At 42.1% G+C, this 19,800-nt stretch overlaps 1 protein-coding gene and 1 pseudogene across 2 annotated transcripts in view; one reads left to right on the top strand and one right to left on the bottom strand.

Annotated features, from left to right (window-relative positions):
- RASA2 (RAS p21 protein activator 2) overlaps positions 1-12,252 on the bottom strand; it is a 124,253-nt gene extending 112,001 nt beyond the window's left edge. For both annotated transcript variants that reach the window (XM_018049720.1, XM_018049712.1), the window contains exon 1: positions 12,040-12,252. In XM_018049720.1, the coding sequence (XP_017905209.1) occupies positions 12,040-12,172 (133 nt within the window). In that variant the 5' untranslated portion in view covers positions 12,173-12,252. The remainder of the gene's footprint in view (positions 1-12,039) is intronic.
- LOC102188634 lies at positions 16,781-17,413 on the top strand (annotated as a pseudogene).

Here is a 19,800-nt window from a genome sequence, read left to right on the forward strand (position 1 = left end):
GTGGTGAGCCAAGAACTGCTTGGTGGTTTTAATACCTGAACAATTCTTGACAAGGCAGAAAGCCAAGGTTAAAGCATGAATTCCATGGCAACTCCTCGAAATGTCCTAGTAGGCAAGATGCAGCTCTTCAGTGTGAAAATCTACAGAATGTAATTAGAGTGTTTTACACAAGTCATGTGCATAATAATTATCATACAGTTATCTATATTGCTATCATATTAATCACCTCTGACTGAAGCTCAGTTTAGAACAAACTACTGTACATGAAAAGACAAGTTTCGCAAGGTACTGCCAGGAAATGTCCATGGGTTATAGAGAGACGTCACCAAGTTGCAGGCAGGATCTTCCTGTGGTTTGCCTTGCCCACTTCTGGTTTCAGTTGTGAACGTGTGCTGATCCCAAAGCTTCTCACAGCCTCCTTCTCGAGCAGCAGCCCAAACTCTGAAGCACATATGGTAGAAAGCTCTCCTAGGATAGACCAGTGGTCCCTATGGCGACATGAATCTTTAGAAGCTTTTGAGCTGACCAAGAGAGCCTCCTATGGCAAGTAAAGTAAAGGCCATAACCAGGTGGTGGCAGAACTAAGGGCTACTTGGACAAGTCATACGTACATGGGATAAGGCTACTATTTCTAGTAACAGCATCCAGGAAGCTAAAATGGGATTCAGTTGTGACCTAGTGATTTAAAAAAAAAAGATATAAAGAAGTTGCACCACACAGGTGCATGTATGTAAGTGTTGTGTTCTAAGAGAACAATTAACATGCAGAAACTCACATGAGCACAGTCAAGCCAATGGAAGAGTAACATTTTTTTGTGATCCTCAAAAAAGAACTAAATATAAATTTTTATAGCATTTCAACATTTTAATTTTATTGACTATCCATTACTTTAGACAGAAACCAATCTAGGGATAATTATCAACTTCTTGACAAAAGAAATGTACTCATCAGCTCTTCCCAATATGCCATGACAGGCAACCTGACAGAGAAAAAGACATGGACTTTGATGTCTTAAATACCTTCTGAATACCTGGCTCTGCCCCACTCAGCCCTGAGCAAATAACCTTTCTGTGTGCTCCTTTGCTAAAACTGGAATTAAGCACAAATTTCTTCATGAAATTGAATTAATGAAACAATTTACAAAATATCCTGGAAAGCGCCTGGAAAAGAGTAAATAATAAATATTAGTCCATTTCCCCCATCCACTAAGAAAATTTTTTTATAAAGTAAAACTGTCCAAATTAAAAATGAAAAGGTTCTGTAACACTCACACACATGTTAAAGTATTTTAAGGGATTGGAATTATTGTTTTTACTACATTCCTCTGAAACACTGAATTTTTTAAATGGCAACTTTCTGAATGCAAACAACTGCTGAAAACAAGCAGAGCAAATAGGAATTCACTATATTATTCTTACAGTTTTGTGGGTGTGAAGTTGTATCAGTTACCAAAAAACTTCAGAGAAAAATTGTCTTTATGTGCACTCAAAATATCATCCAACCTAACTCTTGAGAGTCCCTTGTACTGCAAGGAGATACACCAGTCCATTCTGAAGGAGATCAGCCCTGGGTGTTCTTTGGAAGGAATGATGCTAAAGCTGAAACTCCAGTACTCTGGCCACCTCATGGGAAGAGGTGACTCATTGGAAATGACTCTGACGCTGGGAGGGATTGGGGGCAGGAGAAGAAGGGGACGACAGAGAATGAGATGGCTGGATGGCATCACTGACTCGATGGACATGAGTCTGAGTGAACTCCGGGAGTTGGTGATGGACAGGGAGGCCTGGCGTGCTGCAGTCCATGGGGTCGCAAAGAGTCGGACATGACTGAGCGACTGAACTGAACTGACTGAACCTTTGGTTACTGTTTTGCAGACAGAATACTCTGCACCAGTTAAAGGAAGAGAGGCTCTTACAGCATAAGATTGATACTAAATCAAATTCATTTATACAAATAGTCATTTTTTGATAACATAGCTTATACATAAATATACTTCCTAGAAAAGTAAATCATTATAAGGCCAATTCCCTTTGTCCACTACTAACAACCAATGGTGTTCATCTTTTCAAACATCTTTCTGTCCTTTTTACCATATACATATAAAGAAGATAAGATACATATAACTATACATATCACCCTAATGACAGGCTTCTTTTTCCCACAATAATACTTCTTGAAGTTCTTTCCTTTCACACTATAGATACATCTCATTCTTTTTAGCTGTTATAAAATATGTATATGAATATACTATTTAGTCATTTTTCTACTGATGGACACTTAAGTTGCCTCTGTTTTGTTTTACCAACAAGGTAACAATAAACATCTTTGTATACACCTCTTCTGCAAATGTGTTTCTGTAGGGCAGATATGCAGAAGTAGAAACATATAGGGTGTGCTGTGCTGTGTATACTTAGTCACTCAGTCATGTCTAACTCTTTGTGAGTCCACAGACTGTAGCCCTCCGTGTTCCTCTGTCCATGGGGATTCTCCAGGCAATAATACTGGTGTGGGTTGCATGCCCTCCTCCAGAGGGTGGGAGGAGGATCGAACCCAGGTCTCCTGCATTGCAGGTGGATTCTTTACCATCTAAGCCACCAGGGAAGCCCAAGAATATTGGAGTGGGTAGCCTATCCCTTCTCCAGTGGATATTCCTGACCCAGGAATCAACCAGGGTCTCCTGCATTGCAGGCAGATTCTTTACCAGCTGAGCTACCAGGGAAGCCCAATACATATTTAAATTTTTAACCGGTATTGGAAAAATGCTCTCCAACACTGCTTTCCAATTTAAACTCAAGCAACAGTGAAGAAAGTACCTGTTTTCTTAAACTTTCACCAAATACTGCATTAATGAGCTTTTGTTTTTTTTTTTTTTTCACAAACTGATGACTTTTTAAAATTTTATTTCCCTGATTAATTTTTGTTAAACCTTTCCAGTATTTTCTTGTGTTTATGGCCTTTTGTATCTTTTCTGTGGAATGCCTATTTATATCCTTTATTTTTCTAATGGCCTTTTCCTTTTAAAAATTTGGATGAACTTTTTATATATTCTGGATATGAACAAATAGGGAGTATAGATAGTAGGTTAAGAGGAACAGAGCCAGTCCGCCCAGGGCTCACTAGCTGACAGATCTTGGCAAGTTATTTAAGTTTAGCTATTCCATGCCTCAGTTTCCTCATCTGTAAAAATGGGGATAATAACTGTACTTACAGTCATCATGAGGGTTAAGTTAGTTGAAATACTTAAAGTGCTTTAAAACAGTGCTTGGTCATTATGTAGTGGCTGACCTAGAGGGATGCTGTGGGGAGGGAGGTGGGAGGGGGGTTCATGTTTGGGAACACATGTACACCCGTGGTGGATTCATGTCAATGTATGGCAAAACCAATACAGTAAAGTAAAATAAAGTAAAAAAAAAATTAAAAAAAAAAAAACAACCAAAGACAAAACCAAAGAAAATTTCCAATTTGATACATCACTTGGGTATCATGGTAGATTATTTCACACAAAAAATGTCATCAACTATCTATCTATTTCAAATTTACATACTTTGCCACTCCTCTCATCAGGAGGTGGATTCCATTTCTCCACCCCTGAATCTGAGATGTCCCTGTAACTTACTTTGACCAACAGAATGTGGTGTGACAACATGGCAGGCCTTAGGAGGCTTTGTAAAAAGAAAAAAATATATAAAGAAAGAAAAATAAATAAATAAAACAGTGCTTGGCACACAGGTTAAGTGTTATATAAGAGTTTTCTCTTTGTCTGTAGAATTTGTTGCAAATATCTACTCCCAATCTATTGTTTACGTTTTAGTTCCTGTTTATAGTAAGTCTTCACTTAATTTTCCTCAAACAGTTCTTTTTCCATCTCTATTCTAATATCAGAAATTATTTAAGTAGACGAAACCAACAAGACCCCCCTTATTGTATGTCACAACCAACTTCTCCTCAAGAATACAAGCAGACATCAGCCAAGACATCTAAATTTTAAAAAATCTTTCCACTAAAAAAAATTAACTTCCTTAGTAGCATAATTCCCACAAATTAGTAGGAAGATGGATAATTCAGCAGGAAAAAAGGCAAACCAAATCAACACCAAAAAATGGAAATAAAAATGACTCTTAAAAATATGAAGAGATTCTCAACTTTGTTTTAGAAGTGCAAATTAAAACTAAAAATCAGCGTTCCTTCTCATGTAACAGACAAGTAAAGATCAAGCAGTTTTAAAATACACACTATGGGGGTATAAAGAAATAGGCATTCCTACATTGCTGATGGGAGCAAAAATCATTAGTTTCTATGAAAAGCAATTTGGCACTGTCTTTTCAAAAAAAATTTTTTTTTTTTTTGAATTTTAAAATCTTTAATTCTTACATGCGTTCCCAACGCACATACCACTCAATTCACCAACTTAATATCTAGGAATTTATCCTATAGACACATGAAATCATATTAAAAATAACATACCTATTTATTTATTAATAAACATATATTTTAAAAAATATTTAAAATAACATAATTATTTATTCAGTAAAGTTTGTAATAGCAAAGATCAGAAAAAATCTAAATGTCCATCAATAGGGGACTGGCTATATTAACTGTGGTGTATTGAGATGATGAACTTTTATGCAGCTGTTAAAAAAACGAGGTAGTTTCCCTCATCTCCACCCCTTCTCCCGTGTGTGTGTATGTGTGAGATATATATATATATATATCTCACATATATGTGGGGCTTCCCAGGTGACTCAGTGGTAAAGAACTTGGCTTGCTAATGTAGAAGACATACGAGACGCCGGTTCCATTCCTGGGTTGGGAAGATCCGCTAGAGCAAAAATTCTTACAGTATTCTTGTCTGGGAAATCTCAAGTTCAGAGGAGCATGGCGGGCTACAGTCCATGGGTCACAGAGTGGGGCAGGACTGAACACACAGGCAAAGCAAATCATATATATGTACACACATATATATACACACACACATTTATTTGTAAAAAATCTTCAGATTACCATCAAGTATAAAAAAGCAAGATGCAAACCATGTGTATATTTTTCTGTGATGTGTACATTGGTGAGAGAGAGATACTAATACTCATACATTTAAGTGTAAGTGCCTAAATAAACTCTGTATGGATCCACAAGAAACTGGTAACACTTGCTTCCGGGAAGGGAATGGCTAGAGGATAAAAGTGAAAAGAGTTAACTTTTTAATGTATACCATTACTTACCTTTTGAATACGGTACCAAGTATTTGTACTATCTAATCAAATAAAAGGAAGACATTTAAAAACAATCAATTGAAAACCTCCCTGTGCTCACACTGACATTTCTACTGGTATCTTTTAAACGGTCACACACAGCAGGTTGCTATCATTCAGGTAGTGGGTGGCTAGTCTGTTCAATGGGTAAAAGCAGAGGGTCACCATTCTAGCTGCCCACCTCTGCAGAATGTTTTAAACCTACAGATGTCCAAGCACCACCCAGAGATTCTGAGTTAGTAGGTCTGGAGTAAAGCCTGCGCATCAGAATTTTTTTAAGTTCACAGGTGACACTGATGGACAGTCACATCTGAAAACAACTGAGTTCAGAGCATGACACAAACAGGTAAACATCCAGGCTCAACTCTACTTAAATTACAAACACAGTTTCACTGTTAACCCTAACCACTTCACACGGTTCTTAAAAAGGAACAGATGAGAATGTGTAGATGGTTCAGTGAAAATCTGTACTACTTCTGGATATTATCATTAGACAGGAAGTGTCATCTTCATCCACTAAACACAGTACTTTTGCAACATTCATACTAATGAGTTCATCCTATGTAGCATTTTAGCAAAAACTGATGGCAGTGGACTAACACCCAGCAGTCCATTAATGGAGTTTTTGAGTGTCAACTTCTTCATTTGTAAAGTGAAAGGACTGAACAAGATATGTTCTCTACTTCCCCCACCTAACCTTCTATAATTCTCTAAGAATACAGGTGTCTAAAAGAAACTATCACTTTAGGATAAACTAGTAAGAACCTTTTCTCATCTCATGGGCTTAGGCCCATTTCATAGTCTAGTAGGCTAGGGTCCTCAAAGAAACTCAGATATGCATTGAGTACTGCTGAATAAAGTAACAGTCACAGAAAAAAAAAAAAATTGTTAGGATTCAAACAATCTTATCTAGTAAATCTTAAATAAGTTTTTAAAAATACTAAATATCATACACAGTAAGTATACTAAATACATTTAAGCACTAAAATAAAAGCACCTGATGTGCTATCTTAAACTAAATGGTTCAAGTTAAAACGCAACAATCAAAGACTCAGTGCTGGAAGGGACGTGAAAGACCACATCCAGCCCTCTCATTTTGCAAGTAAGAAAACAGAAGCTTAGCAAAGTTAAAGAATTTGCCCAAACTCATTCCGTCATTAATGATATTCTTAGAACTAAGTTCACAGTAACAAATTTACCAAGTACTGTACACTGGTGTTTGCATGAGTTGTACTAGTATAACCTTATAAAGTGTAATTATTTTAGCTAGGGATTTTTGATGACAATGACATACAAATCTAAAGAGTATCACAGAAATTTCTTAATATACATAAAAGTTTCTTGATTTATATTAACTGATTACAACAAAACTGTTAGCAGCTCTCAAAAGCACAAAGAATTTCATTAGTATAGCAGGTAAAACATAATCTGCTATTATAGTCAAATAATTTCATAAAGCACATTAACAAGAAATAGGATTAGCATCTACGATTAAAGGATAAAGCAATAGTTTTATTTTAGCTACATTAGTTCCACAGTCTCTTAAGAGTCTATTCAAAGAGTCCTAAGTTAAAAAAGAAAAATTCTATGAACTCATTGAGGTTTACCTCCTGTCTTCCTCAGAGCAAATGATTAGCAGACCGCTCTGTGAACTTTTACAAAGAACCCTTTTCTCTCATTTCTATCCATCTGAAAGATGGATTCTTCCTCCATCGTAAATAACTCATCATCTCATTTTAAATTTCTGACAATAATGAGTTCTTGGCATGAACAAACCCTTTTTAACCTCTTTCTACTAACTTATTAAATAACTCATCTCATTTCAAATATCTGATAATAAATTCTCAGCATGAATAAACTCTTTTTAATCTCTCCTCAATTCTATTGCATGGTCAATAAATTGTCTTAGGTTTGTATTTTATTACCAAAAAAATTAAACCTGCCATGTAAAAACATCTAATGTGTAAAGTGGGATTATGAGATTTTTCTGTTACAGGGTCAGGACCAATTAGTAACAATATTCATGGAATACAGTCAGGTAACAATATTCAATCCCCTAATAACAAGCAATCTGAGCATTTAGAAAAATTTAATACTTTTCCTAATGAGGTAACTTTGGCAACAGTTCAAACCTAAGGTCACCTGGCACTGTGATTTTGAAAGGGATGAACTTCCTGCCATAGGCCCATGTAGTTTTCTTTTAATAACTTTCTAGTTTGCTTAGCTGTAAAATTTACAGAACACTTTCATGTCTCGCATGTATCTAAAATCTCCCTCAGGATAATATAGAGAAGTAAGGCATTTTCTAAAGGCCAATTTTGTTCTAGGCACCATGCTGACACCTGGATAGTTTAAAAAAAAAAGAGAACATGAACAAGAATGAATTCTACCTTGGAAGAATTCACAGTCTAATGGAGGAAATAAATGATTTCTGTAAAATGTGCTGTAATAAGGAAATCAACAACAAACTGTGATCCCCCAACAGTACAAAGGCCTAACACAGTCTCTCCAGGAATGAAGGTAGCAATGCTCCCCCAAAAGGCTCTGGCTAGGAGATCACATGGAGAAAGCTTCTGAAGGATGAACAGGGGTTCCCTGACATAAATATGGGGTGGAGGAAAGGGAAGGCACTCCCGAGCAGAGGGAACAACAAGTAAAAATGCCTAGTGATGAGGAATTTATTTCCATTTTAAAGATGACAAAGGTAAGTGAGCTGCCTAAAGTCACATGAATAACAACTAACAATGTATGAAACAGAATTCAGGACTCTTGATTTTAATCAGCTTTGTACATCAGGAAATGCCAGCACATATTGTACCAAAACATAAAATAAACATTAGTTGTTATTTATTACTTTACTCCTTCCTAAGAGATGGTCCAAGTCTGATTCACCTCCTTGGGAGGAGAAAGAGAAATGATCAGAGAAGGGGTTTTATTTAATCCTCAAATCAATCCTGTGAGATAGAGGTGTTTTTATTATCCCCACTTTACACACAAGAATACAGAGATACACAGAGGTTAACAAAAGTCAGAAATTAAGTGCAGAATCAAACCTAGGCGACTCACTTGACCAAGCATCTAAATACAAGCACTTAACTAGACCCCACACATCCTACTCTGTCAAACAGTCCTAGGTCATGCTTCATCTGAAGATACCAGGGAGAACATGTAAGTTCTGGGACACATCACGGTCCCACAGATCTCATACTGTACCACACATCTCAATATTCACACAGATCCTCACTGGCTCCCTTATCAATCTGGTCTCCCTCGAGCAGGTAAATCCATGCATAAGGCGGTGTGGGTTCTTTGAGCAACATTTTTGCAACATGATTTAACGGATGAGAGCAAACTTAACAAAAAGTACTAACCAGAAAGGAGGACATCACACAATAAGAGCATCAAGCCTGAGAGTATAAAGGAGAAAGCCCTAATCCCCATCTTTCACTTATGTATGCTGTTTTTAGAGGGCTGGGGCCAAAGTGCTTCTAGAAGTCTAACATACCAGTCACTCACTACACAGGAGTTCAGATGAAAGGATGGAGTCTGGAGTACAACCTTAACTTTCCTGTATCAAAGGTTCATACAACTACTCTAGGACATCCAACAACCAAACCTGCACGCTGATTATTAATATTTGGAGCTGCCATGGTTTCCTACTGCACTAATATGACCTCAGGCAACTGGGGATCAGCATATAAGCTCAAATACTATAGCACCCTGGATTTGCAAATGTAAGTTGACTGTTGGAGAGTGACCACAAAATGTCATTTCACCTTGAGGAGTATGTGGGAAATGTGTGTGAAAATTAAATGGGATATGGGAAAATTAATAAATACTGGAATGAAATGTCTAAAGATCCATGGAATCGTCCAGGCAAGAAAAATGGAGTAGGTTATCATGCCCTCCTCCAGGGGATCTTCCTGACCCAGAGATGGAACCAGCAACTCCTAAATTGCAGGAGCAATTCGCGGGAATTGCTGAGCCACTGGGAAAGCCCCATAAATATATACATACATACGTATATATGTGTGTGTGTGTATGTGTGTATGTATATATACAAACCCATTCCTCCTCACTTTATGCTGGCACAATTTGGAGTTGAAGGGTCCAAGTCCAGGAAAAAGGACATTTTCTTTCAGGCGCACTTTCAGACCTATGAATCTCCAATTCCCCAAGTCAGAGACTCTCAATCAGCAGTCTGCAATCTGCCAGCATATCTCCAGGCCAGTGGCTCCAAGGTCTCCTAGCACTGTGAAGAGAGCTGACAAGCTCACCCCCACCCCCAAGCTGCTTAATATCTGCATTGTCAGAACCACTATCATCCCATTTCTGTGACTTTAGCACCTGCTAATAATGACTCTTCCAGCCCCCCAGCCCCCAACCTGCAAAACCCACATGTCAGTTTCAGGGAAACAGAAAACTGCACCTCTTCACAGGTTCTGAAGGTCAACCAACCAGCTAAAAGGGGGGCAAAGAAAAAAAGAGGGAAATAGAGAGAACCTTCATAAATAAGTATCCTAATACCTTTTTTCTATGCAACAGACATGCCATGACCTGAGCTATAGGCTGAGCAATTCAAAAAGCAAGAAACTGACTTGAGATAACAGATGTAATACTTTAACTATGGCTAAAGAGGTAATAGCATTCTGGGCAATAAGATGTTCAATCTCCAAGTCTGGGGAGTAGAGCTGCTCTCTCCCATAGAAACAAAGTTGTGGTTTTTTTATTTGTAGGCTAGAGTTTCACTCACAATGTTATCATTTACTGTGCTACCTTTGCCATGGAGGAGGTGAGAATGGGATGCCGGGCAGCTAACTCCTGGAAAACGGCCCAACTCTCAACTCCAAGACATGTGTATATGTAGTTCCATGGTATAATCTGCAGCTATATAAATCAGCAAGGCTCCAATAGATGTTGCCTAACATCGAGTGCCACTAAAAAATATAAAGCAGTGAAAATGTGAAAAACTACATCAAGAGAGGTGCTCTATCCATACATTTATGCTGCTGCTGCTAAGTCGCTTCAGTCGTGTCCAACTCTGCGACCCCATAGACGGCAGCCCACCAGGCTACTCCATCCCTGGGATTCTCCAGGCAAGAACACTGGAGTGGGTTGCCATTTCCTTCTCCAATGCAGGAAAGTGAAAAGTCAAAGTGAAGTCACTCAGTCATGTCTGACTCTTAGCAACCCCATGGACTGCAGCCTACCAGGCTTCTCTGTCCATGGGATTTTCCAGGCAGAAGTACTGGAGTGGGTCACCATTGCCTTCTCCAACCCATTCATTTACAGTTTTCCCAAATATTAGATTTATGAAATATTAAGCATAATGCTTAATTTGAATACTGAAAACATTTTATATCCTAGAAGGTTATGTTGGGAACTCAGATACTGACAAGATCTTCTCTGCTGTCATTTTTTCCAGGTTTTAAGAACTGTACTCTCTTAAGAACCGCAGGACTATTTGTGGAAATAAAAAGGTGAGAGAATTTAAGATGTCTGCTTCTGAGGTTTAACAAAATCCTAAATTCTTGAAAAGGGGAGCAACTTGAAAAAATAAAGTGGGGGAATTTAAGCTCAATTAATAGTATCACTATAAGGAAGGAGGAAAATTTTACACCCTGTTCAAGAAAGAGCGTTGTTAACCATATTATAGCAATTTGATTTTCTTCAAGGCAAAAAATACTCATGACTAAGGGCTATTTAAATGAAATATGAAGCATGTTTCCAATCTGAGGATACAGAATCAAGGAAGCAAAGCTAATTATCGACCAAAGCAAAAATATGCTGTATTTGATATAAATTACAAATAGCCCCCCACCAAAAAGCGTTTCTTCTGAATAAACTATGAAAAAAACCTGACAATCGAAAGCCAAACGGTCATTAAAAAAAAAAGTCCAAATGATTGAACTCAAATAGTCTGTCTATAGAAATACTCGGGGCCTCTAAGTAAAAATGTGAAGGCAAGTAGGTTGGCTTACTCACAAACAATTAAATGCATGAGAAAGAAAGGAATTAAGTGGGTTAAGTGAGGGCTGGATGACTGTGTTTTGAGACCTGCTCACAGGAAGCCACTACATCCTGCCTCTAGAACCTGTCAGTCACGCTGTCTCTCGATTCAAGTCCCCGCCGCAGCGAGGTGGGGCGAGTACAGGTGTCCGGCCCCTGCCCCTCCCGGCACGCTCACTCTCGAGCACCCGTGCTGCCGCTCGAGTCCCGGGGCGTATCTCTTCCTCCAGCTCTGGGCGCCTTCTCCAACCTCGAGAACCCAGAAAAACAGGCAGCCCCCTCCCCTCCGGCCAGCCCCACTTCCACGCCTTCCTCCTCCGGCCGCGCCCCCCGGTAATTACCGCCCGGCTCCCACCACGGTGCCGCTCCCGACGCCCTCGGCCGCCTGGAGGCCTGCGTCGGAGGACAGCCGGAAGCTCCTCACGCCCCCGGCCCGCGCCCCCGGCCGCACCCCGGGCCGGGGCGTCCCCTCTTCCAGGCCGCGTCCCAAAGCCAAGCCCCTCGCGCGGGCGCTACCCCCAGCACCGCCCCCCCCCCATCCCGGTCCCTGGCAAATTCCCCGGACAGGGGCAGCCTCAGCCCACGCCGCCCCGTCTGAGCGACGCCTCCCCCAACACACCCCCCACTTCCAGCCTCTCGTGCCGGCCCTCCTCCCGGCCCCCGGCCAGGCCCCTCTCGGCCCCGCGGTCCCGGCGCCGCCACCCCCGCGCGCCCGCCGCCCCCTCAGCCCCGCGGCCGCCGTCGCAGCCGGGTGGGTTCCCTCACCCCGGCCCCCGCTTACAGATCTTGCCCCGCAGGCTCTGCAGCACTCGGACCTCACGACTGTCCTCGCCCCCGGCCGCTGGCTCTGCCGTCGCAGTCGGAGCCGGCGCCTCGGAAAAACCCGCAAGAGCATCAGGCGCCGCCGCCGCCATGGTGCCGCCCGGCCTGTGCCGCAGCTCCGCCGCCTGCGTAGCCCGGCGAGGCGGAGCCCAGCCCGCGGCCTCCGCGAGCGCGAGCGGCGCGCCTGGCTCCGCCCCGGGACCTCGGCCTGGCTAGCCCCGCCCCGCCCCGCCCCGCCCCGCCCCCGCCCCACCCGCGGCCCCACAGTCACCGCCCCCGCTCCGCCGAACCCGGACAGCCCGGCGGGAACCCACCTCGTGCGTTTCCTCGGCTTGGCCTTGTAAAAGCCTACACTCTAGCCAAGTGTGGCTCCAAGTCGTGGCTGTGAGCGGCCTTAAAACCCCAATGAGAAAACCCCAGCCCTCCCGAGATTCGCCAGACCCTTCTGGGAATTGGTTTCCGTAACTACCCCGCCCCCCGCCCCCGCCCCATCAGCGGATTTATACATCTAACGCTCAAGGGAAATACCTGCGGAAAGAACATAGAATGGAATTTGACAGTTGCCAGTGCACCTCAACGCTACCTTTTTCAAAAGGAGCCGAGGTGCCTTAGAGACTCCCCCACTTCCCTAGTGATAGCCACATGCCCTCACCCTCAAGCTGGACCACACAGAGAGAAATTCTTACTTTTAAGTAAGAACACTGTTTACTCTGCGAAAGCTGGTTCAAAAAAAGGTCCATACTTCCCATCACAACCTGAGTGCAGTGCCTGAGACCCTCCCGAAGAGGAATTTTGAAGAGCCTCTACCACCACTTGGGTATTTTGAAAACAAAGAGCAAAGAAGGGTTCCATTCCCCACACCCCAGCCCAGAAGTGATCTGTTTGAAAAGTTGATTGACACTAGGAAGCTCGTAAATCTTTGACTAGTTGTTAGCTTTTTTTCAAGGGAACTTTTTTGCAGTGAGTAAACTGCATGAATAATAGCCTGGTATGTGAGGAGGAAGATGATTTCCTAGTCTTGAGGTTAACTGCACTGTCCTAAGAAGGAAGAAACTGTGACTTAACAGGGCAGGGTAGGGTTGTTTTCTAGGGCAACAATAGCAATCAGTCAGGCTGCCAACAAATATTTTTTGAGGGTCAGATTTTAACAATAGATACCTTCAGAGACTGCACAATGTCAGGGTGAAGACAGCCCCAGCCCTCCAGCTGCTCAGTCTGGGAGGAGACGCAGAAAAGGACAGAGGCACTGGGAGAAAAGAATTAAGATGATTAAACTGGAGAGTCAGGGAAGGCTGTCCTGGGAAATGAGCTGAGGGATGAACTGAAGACAGGGAGAAGCAGAAAGGTGCCAAGGAGCAGAAGCCACCTGTGCAAAGGCTGGACAGCCAGAGAGAATGGCCTTGGTATGTGTCTGTGGCCTAGGAGTGACACTTTAAATTCTGCGTGGGTTGCCAGTGACCTCTATGTGATTTTTACACATGTTGGAGAAAATGAACCTGCTTCCTCTTGTATGAATGTTTTGCTGTCATTTCAAACAATAAACCCTAAACTTAATTCCCTATCTTCATTTGCAGATCTGAGTTCACAGCCATATTGTGTTATCTGGACTGGAAACAGACTCTTTTTTGAATCCCTTATCCCCATACAGGTTTCATTAGCCTCATACTTCTGACTCTGCTGAAATCTCTTCTCTCTCTTCCTTCCTTTGCATTCCCCGTCATTGTCCTTATTAAAACCATCCTGTCCTCATTTGAGTAGTGTCAACATGTTACAGTGTTTGTGTGTGTTTTCAAAAAGAAGGAGCTTATGAGACAAACTTGGGTTGGAGACTAATTCTATCACTTTTACATGTGTGACGTTTGGAAAGTTATGCAACCTTTCTGAACCTGTTTTTTTAACAATAAAATGGAAATTTCTGTACTTATTCTTCCTTCTTCAAAGGGTGATTCTCAGGATTAAATCATCACTGAGAATGTGTGTGTGAAGCATCTAATGGAATGCTGGGCACAAAGTAGGCTTAACTCAGTAAGCTTTTAGAATAGATATCCCATCCTCCTCCTTCCTACACACCACTTAATCTTTTTAAAACAAAAATTGGAGTTTGTCACTTGTCTGCTCAAAAAAGCATTTCAATGGCTTCATTCATCCCTTCAGCCTGCAGCAAGCTACACTACAGGTCATAAAGAGTACTAGAAATGATGAAGGGTAAAGTTCAAATTCCTTGAGCGAGTCTTCAGGGTTGGTCCTGGACCTGGCCTACCTGCATCTCTCACCGCACTGAGCCACTTTTCCAACCAGCCTGACACTTTTAGTACAGTTCTTCCTCCTTCCTGACCGAATGCTGCCCCATCCATCTCTTTTTGTTCTCTCAGAAAGAGGTTCTCGTGGACAGAGTTTCTGATTTGTACCTGTTTGTGGCATTGATCATTTTCTACCTGGTGATTTGTTACCTGTGTACTTGTTTATCTCTTCTTCTAGGTTCATTTTTTTTTAACTCTCCCAATAAATATCTTTTGAATGAATGACTTGAATCATATTAGCTCAGTTATTCCTCCACTCTGCAAACTTGAAATGTTCCTGTTTGGGAAATTCTGATTTGTATTTATTATTCCTTTTCATACCCGTCCAAATAGTTAAGATAAGAATGGGACACCTTAATAACAATCTGTAATTTTAAATTCAAGGCTAGTTTTCCAAGGTTTCTTCCTTTCTTTAAAATATTGTCTGTACAGATTCTCTTAATTTTCTGTCTTTCCCAAGTTTAACCCCAAGTGCATAGCTCTATCACTAAACTGTTTGAAAACAATTTTACAGAAGTGTAAAATTCCCTCTTTCCCTCCCAGGCAGACTTCCTGTTGCAGATTTCAGAATTATCATACTATTTCACTAAAACTCAGAAACTCCATTTTTTTCTCCATCTGAAAGTAGTCCTAAATTACTCTATTTCAAACATTTAAGGACATTAATATTCTTTTGCTAGTACTGGTCTGCTTTGCAGAGATTTTTAGCAGAGTCAGCGTTTCCTTAATGTAAAATATTTGGGAAATAAGTTTCTGTCAAGACTCAAAAGATTTACTCACTATGCCAAGAAGCCTGTTGTATCCCCCTCCCTTAATGGCCCTTGCATTGTGTTTTAAATTCAACTACAGTTCCTCTCATTTCTTCATGGTGTTTAGTAACTGGAACAATATTGCATCATACACAAACTTGCCCTTCACTTCCTTCCTCAAATTATTAATGAATGTGTTTAAAGGCCCTCACTCCTATCTCTACCCCCTCCATTCACTACTCTGCCCTTTCCTATTTCTTCACAAGTTTTTAACCCATTCAGTCATTTCGCCATAAGTTGGCTGGCATCATGGTGGCTAAAGTAGGGGAACTCATTAAGAATATGTCCTGCAGCTAGGAACTAATCCCCAAATAGAGGAGTGTTTTGAGTCAGCACCCACCAACCCATAATATAAGGGCAATATATAAGGGCAACCCAGCAATATAAAGGCTACCTCCTGGCCCTGAGTTAGTTATTTGCATTCTTTCTGGTGAGTCATGGGGAAAAGAACTGTGCTTGTTTTTAATATTGAAATGTAGTTCATTTCCATAGGGCTGTACACCCATTAGGCAGAATTAGTGGAGAGGCAAATTCCTTTGGTCATTGATGACTTGCTTTCCTATTCATCTCACTTGTATCTCAAGTATTATGCACTGGTTACATTGTACAACTTGCCTCTAAATGCAACTGGCCTTTTTCTTTTTGATAAGTTACAGTGGTGAAAGGTGAAGTAATACCTTTAACATTCAGAATATTTTGCAGAATATTCAGAACGTACTTTTAACAGTTTACCTAAAGATCAAACAGGGCCATAACAGGGATGTGTTAAAAAAACACATGTCAATTTTTATCCCAAAACCTCTAGCTCCTCTATTAAAAATATTCTCGTGTTTGCCCAGCTTCCAGAACAGGAACTTGAAGGCCAGAATGTTGGAGCATGGCACAGTCTATGCCCTTAAGCCTGCCTGACTCCAGTCATTTCTTAGCCTCCTTCCTTTTAAACTGTGATGGTATATCCACTCCGTCTCCACTGCGGACAGTGACTTTTCTTGTCATTTTATTTTTTACAAAGTCTTTACTGAATTTTTTACATTATCTTCTTCTTCTTCTTCTTTTTTTAATGTTTTGGGTTTTGTGGCCAGGAGGCATGTGGGATCTTACTTTCCCAACAAGGATCGAACCTGAGTCCCCAGCATTGGAAGGCCAAGTCTTAAACATGGGACTGCCAGGGAAGTCCCTTCCTGTCATTTTAGACTGATACAACAATGGGTCTGAAAAGAAAATTGGAAAGTTGAACAATCATGCACTTGTCTCATCTCCTACTCTGTACTCAAGAAATTTCTATATTTGTCTGGGTATATTTGTCCATTCACCCTGAACACTAGAAGCATGCTCTATCCAGTTGGCAAGACCCAGAGCAGGACCCAGCTGATTTTCAAGGTCTTCTGAGGCCAAGAACTTTGTCACTTGCCTGCGTGGTACACATTTGAGTTTGTACCTCCAGCGGTCATCAAAGAAAGATAGGACTTTTCCACCCCCTCTGCCACTGCCCCCCATCTCACTCCAGTGTTTCTCCGGCAGCGGTGCACTAGCTCTGAGCTCTGTGCTCCTACTAAACTAGCACCACCAAGGCGTCCCTCCAGTTGCTACCATGACAATCTACCAGGACCTCATCAGCCATGATGAGATGTTTTTCAGACATCGGCAAGATCTAGAAAGTCGCAGACAGGTTATGTCTGGAGGGGTGGGGAAGATGGTCAGTAGGACGGAGGGTAACATTGATGACAGGCTCATTGGCAGAAATGCCTCCGCTGAAGGCCCAGAGGGCAAAGGAACCAAAAGTACAGTAAGTAATCATTGGTGTCGATGATTGTCACGAACCATCACTTCTAGGAAACCAGCTTCACAAAAGAAGCCTACAAGAAGGCCATCAAAGATTACATGAAGTCAATCAAAGGGAAATTTGAAAAACAGAGACTAGAAGGAAGAAGTAAAACCTTTTATGACAAGGACTGCAGAAAAAATCAAGTACATCCTTGCTGATTTCAAACACTATCAGTTCTTTACCAGTGAAAAAGATCCAGATGGCAGGGTTGCTCTGATGGACTACCCTGAGGATGATGCGACACCATAGATGATTTTTTTTAAGGATGGCTTAGAAATGCAAAATGTTAGCAAATTTGACACTGACTTTGGATCTCTCACCATGATCATAACTGTCTGGCTGCTGCTTTTCATCCACGCAACACCAGGACTTAGACAAAGGAGACTGATGTCATCTTAAGTTCTTCATTTGTTTTGAACGTTGATTTGTTTGGAGCAGAGGCATTGTTTTTGAGGGGAAAAAATCATATCATGTAGGTTATTTAAAAATAAAATGGATTTAAACTCAAAAAAAAAAAAAAGAAAGAAAGAAAGAAAGAAAAAGGGTGGGGCTGGAGACCCAGCAGGCTCTACTCATGGCAGGTTAAAGATCGACGTGTCACCTGCTGGGAGCTGTGAGAGAATAATGCGGTGGGGCTTCGGTACATGATACCCTTGAGTTCTTCCAAACCCTAAGAAAGGAGAAAAGGAGACTTGGGTAGCAGTAGAAAGGAGCCGTGGAGAAGAGCTGGCAACCCACTCCAGTATTCTTGCCTGGAGAATCCCCATGGACAGAGGAGCCTGGTGGGCTAGAGTTCGTGGGATCACAAAGTCAGGCGTGACTGGAGCGATTGAGCGCACAGAAAGGATCTGGCTATAGAACTGGCCCAAAGCTTCCTCTGGAGCAAAGCTCGGTGGTAGAGAGATTCAATAACAAAGGAACTCTTCTGAAAAATGTCTCTATCTTCTGGCAAAACACGGAACTAATAATGCCCTGTATTGAGCCAGTCTCTTCGTAAGACCCACACAGGTTGATATACTTGTTGCTTATCGTTGCTTTTGTGGTTGTAGTTATTCTGCATCTCTTAGCACAGGATGGTTTAAAAAGCCCCGCAGGTCAGACAGCTAGTAAATAGGATACCGTGGGGCAGGAACTGATGCAGCTCTGGCCACAGTGCACGCTCCCAGTCACACCACTCCAGGGCCATCCGAGGAAGATACATCTCCCACTGGGCAGTTCTCTCAGTGGTGAAAGTTTGGGAGACCCTGGTTCTGAAAGGCAGTCAGTCACTCCTGATGGTGAGAATAACTTCTGAGCAGCTCTGCACGGTGTTTTGGAGGTGAAAAAGCTGTTTGGGCATTTAATCCCAAAACAGCAACACCAGCTCCAGAAAAGAACCCTTAGGAGAATCTTATCTGAACAAAGAAGGGAACAGGAGACAAAAATGACTCCAGAAAGAAAGGACCTGACTGGAGAAGTGCGTGCATGCTAAGTTGCTTTAGTTGTGTCCAACTCTGTGTGACCCTATGGACCATAGCTCAACAGGCTCCCCTGTCCATGTGATTCTCCAGGAAAGAATACTGGAGTGGGTTGCCATGCCCTTTTCCAGGGGATCTTCCCAACCCAGGGAAAGAACCTGCGTTTCTTCTATCTCTTGCACCAGTAGGCAAGTTCTTTACCAGTAGCGCCACCTGGGAAGCCCAGTTGGAGGAATAGGAGCTAGTAATTCCTGCCTGCACTGGCCATTTTATTGCATAAGCTGAATCCTGTGTGTACAAAACAATTTTATTTCTGATTCCAAGTGCTTTTCTCCCTACTCTGGGTCTCCTTCTCTTTCAACCCTGGGTGAAGTGTCATACAGGTTCTGCTGCTTGTCTGGTCACTTTTAGTGACCCAAAATGTCTCATGACAGTAATCTAAGTGTCTAGTTCAAACTAATAATCAAAACTTCTCACTTTAGTATCAAGCCTTCTTCTTCTGCCCTGATTTAGACCTGTCCCAGGCTGGATGTGAAGAGTGGACTCACTGGAAAAGATCCCGATGCTGGGAAAGATTGAAGGCAAAAGGAGAAGGGGGCAACAGAGGATGAGCTGATTAGGTAACATCACAGACTTCAGTGGACATGAATTTGAGCAAACTCTGGGAGATGGTGGAGGACAAAAGAGCCTGGTGTGCTACAGTCTACAGAGTGGCAAAGAGTTGGCTTAGTGACTGAATGACAACAGGCTGGAAGGTTGTCGAGAGGAGGGTGGATGAGTTTAACTTCTTGCCTTTTTCCTGAGCTCCTTTTGCACTCAGTGTGGTTGCTGACTCCTTAGGGATAGGCGGGGTCCAGGGGAAGGGGTATGGAGAATGATCCGGTCTTAGATGACCTGTCCTGGCGTGATGTGGCACTGTGGCTCTCCGTATCTGATGATGCTCAAAGCAGCCTCTTTCTTTCGTGGACCACTCAGGTGACTTTCTTGGAGATTCTGTTCTGAATCTCAACTCTGGCCATGTCTCCTCCAGCCAACAGCTGATAACACCAAACATTTGGCCCCTAGATTTCCTCAGCCCCCTTCTCTGCTGGGTCAATCCCCACACCCCCAACTTTGGATGAATCCCTTAAAAGAGATGTCTCTGATCAATCCCTCCTGGGAATCATGTGCCCTTTCAGTAGACAGAAGCTCCCTTCCACTGCACCTCATCCCAGTTCCCTCCTTCTCCCTCGCTCTGCAACCTTAGGGCAGTAGCCTCAGCCTCCTGCCTTTAGACTTTTCAGCTCTGTCACATTGCATCCCCCAGGTGCAATGAAGCATCACTTGGAG

The sequence above is a fragment of the Capra hircus genome, chromosome 1, assembly GCF_001704415.2.
Source record: "Capra hircus breed San Clemente chromosome 1, ASM170441v1, whole genome shotgun sequence".
NCBI classification, from domain to species: Eukaryota; Metazoa; Chordata; class Mammalia; order Artiodactyla; family Bovidae; genus Capra; species Capra hircus.